This window comes from Pinus tabuliformis, chromosome 1_1 (genome assembly GCF_031772625.1).
Source record: "Pinus tabuliformis cultivar Carrire ecotype Pingquan chromosome 1_1, CPIR1, whole genome shotgun sequence".
Lineage (NCBI taxonomy): Eukaryota > Viridiplantae > Streptophyta > Pinopsida > Pinales > Pinaceae > Pinus > Pinus tabuliformis.
In genome coordinates, this window is record NC_142297.1 from 936,720,753 (window position 1) to 936,725,856 (window position 5,104).

A 5,104-nucleotide genomic window follows, 5' to 3' on the forward strand; every position below is an offset into this window, starting at 1 on the left:
TGGAGTGAGCTAGGAGGCTCTGACAATATCATCAAATTCCTTCTCCTATAACCACATGTGATTGAACTTAAAAGGGAGAGCTTGCAAACTATTTTTCCCTATCCATTCAAGGAAGATTGCATGATGGTCATAAATGTCAGCGAAGTATATCCAAGATTGGAGTTGGCTCATTCTATCATTCAAATGCATGTACGAGAAACTGGTCCAGCCTTTTGGAAATTCCCTCTAGCCCAGATCGCTCGTTCCTCCACATCGGGCATAGGGAACAAGGGACAATATCCATAAGAAATTTATGATTAAATAAATCCTTGAACTAACTTGCTAAAGGATCTAGTTTTCCTTTCTAGCCCAAAACCTCCTCATCTGTCATTATCAAGTTCAAATCTCGAGCAAATATAAGAGAATTTAGGCTCAAAAGCCCACTCACATAAATTCAGTCCCAAAATGTCTTCTGATTAGAGTACAAAACATATGTATTAACAATACGTGGTTGATGTATTAAACCCCACATATAGCCTGAAAAAAGTATCCTGACAATTAATTTGTATGCTTTAAACGAAAATAATTGGGGATCCCACATGGCTCCTAACACCCCCCCCCCCCATCGAGGGGCCTAAGGAACACATCACATATATCTCCCAGGTAGGACAAATTTTTATTAAATGGTCCATAACTTTTGTTTTATCGATCATTGTTTCTAGAAAAAGAATGACAAAGGGCTGCTTAGGTTTGATAATGTTGAATAGAGATCTCCTTTTATGGCTTAACCCCAAGCCCCTCACATTCATAGAGATCACTATCATTAAGGCAGGGCATATGCAAATATATCCCCTCTAACGACCAGAGATATAGAGACCTCCATAGTATCAATATCATTGTTAGAGAAACCTGGATCAATGGGGGGATATTGGGCTCCTCCAAAGCCTCTGAAAAATAAACATTTAGATCTAAATAAAACCCCACGCAGGAGGAAACTTTCTTATATTTAATACCCCACTTCTTCTGAACTATCACATTCTTCCTCGATTCAGGGTTGACAATCAACTCTTGTTCCTAAAAAAATCCCTTCTTAATGTTCAAGGGCTCAAGGCCAAGAGCCCGCTCTTGGGCCAACATTCCCAAATCTGTATCCTTAGATAAAGGTGAGGAGGAATTCCCTCGGTAAGTCCCAAAACGGTGGGGCGAGGAACATGCATCCCTTGGGGAACAAAACTTATCAACTACATTCTCCTTGGTCATGTAAGTAGGTGAGTGGGACACCAGAATTTTTCTTAATGTGGCTTCTGATGATAAGGAGGCCTGTAAATGAGCTTGGCCCATAGACCCACCTTGTCCATGCACTAAAGGAGCCAAAATAGTAGTTTGTACTTACTTAATTGATGTCACAAAAGAATTAAAAGGAATATTTGAATCCTCTAGCGTGGTCAAGTGGTCTGTAATTCGAGACCCAAGGACTAAATCACCTTCAAAGGATGTGTCTCGACATTTTGCCATCCGTGAAGATGCCAATCCTGGCCCTTCCAAGACCAAGTGCCCCAAAAAAACATTGAACATTCTACAATCAAGCGTCTTATGGCGTGACAACCCAGGCACCTAAAGGGGACACCCCAATAGTTAACCTGTTGTTGGAAAGAAAACGACCCCCAAATGATATCCAACGTAGTTGAAAGGCCCCCTATGAATTCAAATTCCACTAGGACCCAGACAACCCTTTTATGTAGAGCTCCTAGGAAACCCTCATCCACATAGAAAAAATTAATAATCTTATTTGCAATCTCCTCAATGTTTATCTTGAACCAAAGCTCTAACGAAAGCCCCACAAGCTTTGTCGATAGAAATTTCCACTTAGGAATATATAACCAAATCTCCTCAATCTCTATAATTATATTGAAGAACTAAAAAAATTTAAATTTCCATCCAGGTCACAATATTTAGAACATTCAAATAGTTATCTAAAACAGAATATTTACAAATCTCGACTTGTAGTCAAACGTCATGAAAATAATTTTAGCTTTAAAATTAAACTTTATCTTCACTATATAGATAATGATTTGAGTGAAATAAGTATATATAAAAAAAATATATATCTCTATTAGTAAAATATGTCAAAAATGAACAATCATTTGAAACGACTCTAAAAGTATGATGGATAAGATGTAAAAAGTGTCACAACCTTTCTCAAATCATGTATGTATCTCTTCAAATCCTAAAAAACCCTTTTAAATCCACAATTGCCAAATAAAACTTTCCATACAAACTAAGAATAACATACAAACTAAGAATAATATAACAGAAAAAATTACAATGCATAAAAATAGTTCAAAATTATTTTACAATATCTTAAAAATTTAAATTATTTCAAAACAGTAAAAAAAATAAATAAAAATTAATTCAATATTATTATAAACCATACATTATTTTACAAATTTAAAATATTTTGAAATAACCCCATATTATTTCTTAATATTGAATTTATAAGAATCTAAATTATTTCGAAATGGATAAAAAAATCGAAAATCGGTTAATATTACTTTAATATTATTTTAACAAATCTTTTACATTATAAATTGCTTCCAGATATCTCGAATACTATGAACTATAAACATAAAAGAAAAATGAGAACAAGATACTCAACCCCAGTCATATGGAGTCGAACATGACATGCGATAATGAATCTATATCATTAAACTTTCTATCTCATCATAATGACTTGCTTAACTGTGTCAACGCCAATATCACATTTACGCATGAGCAGTGTAAATGCCGCCTTATTTACATCAATGGAGATAAACATAATAACAAGGCGTCGCCTTATTTTCACCTTGGCCCCATGGTGGTTAATGAGAGATTACCACCTGGGGAGTGGGCATGAGAAGATGTGGTCCCTACTTCCAACGACTGACTGTTGCTTGACGTGTTGTTAGGACCTCCACGAGGAGTAACTATACCACGTTCAGCCAATACACTGTCCTCATCTACGAAAGCAGGCCTCGTGGGCAAAGGAATATGCTGTTGTTCACCTGTCAGCATCGACACTGCCTGCGACATTGAAGGCCTCAACGTTGCGGCTGCTTGAGTGCACAGAAGACCAATTTTAATCACTCTAAGCCCTTCTTCCCCTGAGTAACTGCCCTCCAATGTCTGATCCATAACTTCTAATGCTCTCTCTGCGTTATACAGTCTCCATGTCTAGTAATTGACCAATGTCGACAAAACATAAAAACATTAGTTACCAAGAAATCATAATTCCATGGACATTTTTAGAAAATTTCTACATAAAAAATGAGATCCACTACAAGAGCCATACAGTTTCAATGAGAAACTCCGTGTGTTGAAGCAAACTATGGTTCTTTCTTCCGCTGATAATCTCGAGAAGAAGCACTCCAAAGCTGAATACGTCTGCTTTCTCTGTCAACTGTCCGCGTAAGGATTCAGGCGCAATGTAACCACTGTGCAATGTTACGTACAACCAAATCTCCATATCTTAATTGTCTTAAAATTATATGATCCTTTGTAATACATATGAGTTGTAATAGGTTCAGATCCTCTAATTTATTAAATGAAGTTTGGAAGATCAAGAGATTGAACTGAAGGGAGAACTCTTACCGAGTTCCTGCAACTCTAGTGCTGACGTGGCTTTCATCTTCTCCAAACAGTTTGGCTAACCCAAAGTTGCTATTTTGGGTCGGTATTTGTCGTCCAGTAAGATATTGCTGGCTTTGATATCTCTGTGGATGATTCGAATCTCAGACTCCTCGTGAAGATAGGCAAGCCCACGTGCAGTTCCGACTATTATATCATACCTCTCTCTCCAATTAAGTAAATGGCGTTTTGCTGTATCTACAGTTATTGCATCACAGACAGTAAATGAATTAGCAAGCTACGTGCACAAACTAGATTCCAGAATTCATACAGTTATTGCATCACAGACAGTAAATGAATTAGCAAGCTACGTGCACAAACTAGATTCCAGAATTCACGAAAGAATAAGAAGTTAAAGAGCAAGAGAAAACAGACCAAATATAATCTTGTCGAGGCTACTGTTTTGGAGGTATTCGTAAATTTCTGATCTTTGAACAGAGCAACCAAGCAATCTCACTAGATTCCTGTGCTGAACACGAGTGATGAGATTTGCCTCATTCAGAAATTCATTGTCTCCTTGCCTTGAATCTATATTCAGCCGTTTAATTGCAACCTCTCTGCCATCAGGTAGAACCCCCTGAAGATCAAAGAAATTCAAAATTATTTCTATTCTCCACCAGATGCATCAGATGTTTAGACTTTTTGCTATGGACTTTTTAAATGCATACACATAAATCAGATTAAAACAACATTTATTTGTCTCAGCATGTTTATATGTGATTCTATTTATTTGGGGATAGATTACACAGTTGACCTGCATATCTATTCCTGTAACAGTTTTTTGGATGGCCATTTACCAATTTTTGGACAGATCTATGAATACATACTGGGCATCTATCTGAAGAATGTAATTTTATTTTTGATATTAAGATTAAGTTATTTTCTGATAGTAAGATCAAGTTTTTTCTTTTTGCAGGCAAAAAAAAAAGCTGACCTGGACCTGCTAATTGAATGGAAGGCAATGATCGTAGGCCCTTACCTTGAAGACGGATCCAAACCCTCCTTCACCAAGTTTGTTTTCTGCTTTAAAATCGGAGGTAGCCCGCCTTAGAGTATCGTATTTGAAAATGAGCTCCAGATTCGCCATAGAAGGCGATAAGCTAATTTCTCCTGTCAGAACAATTATAGATGTCTATTTATCTTAGTCAAATGGGTGAAAAGTTCACCATATAGAAGCTAATAAGGTCCACATTGAATGAGCAATTTAGAAACCTGTGGTTCGAGAAATCCGTTCCCAACGTTTTCGGCGAAAACGAAATATGCCTATGGCTGCAATTAATCCAACCATAGCGGCAACTACGCGAACGTCTCTGGCTGGGTAACGGTCGGAAACGGAAAGTTGCAATCACCAGAGGCTGGATACCTCAGCACTATAATTGTAAAAATAATGATCGTCATAACGTATGAAGCAGCCATCTAGTAGAATGAATCCAGAAGTACCGTTTTGACATTTATCAAGAAG

At 37.1% G+C, this 5,104-nt stretch overlaps 1 protein-coding gene across 1 annotated transcript; it reads right to left on the reverse strand.

The window, feature by feature from the left end:
• Positions 1-2,576: 2,576 nt before the first annotated feature.
• LOC149217543 (cold-responsive protein kinase 1-like) lies at positions 2,577-3,481 on the reverse strand. Its single transcript, XM_089390267.1, has 2 exons — positions 3,308-3,481; positions 2,577-3,189 (listed from the first exon to the last, which is right to left on the reverse strand). Exons 1-2 carry the CDS (start codon positions 3,479-3,481, stop codon positions 2,818-2,820), a joined length of 546 nt encoding a protein of 181 aa, XP_089246393.1. The 3' UTR covers positions 2,577-2,817.
• Positions 3,482-5,104: the final 1,623 nt, after the last annotated feature.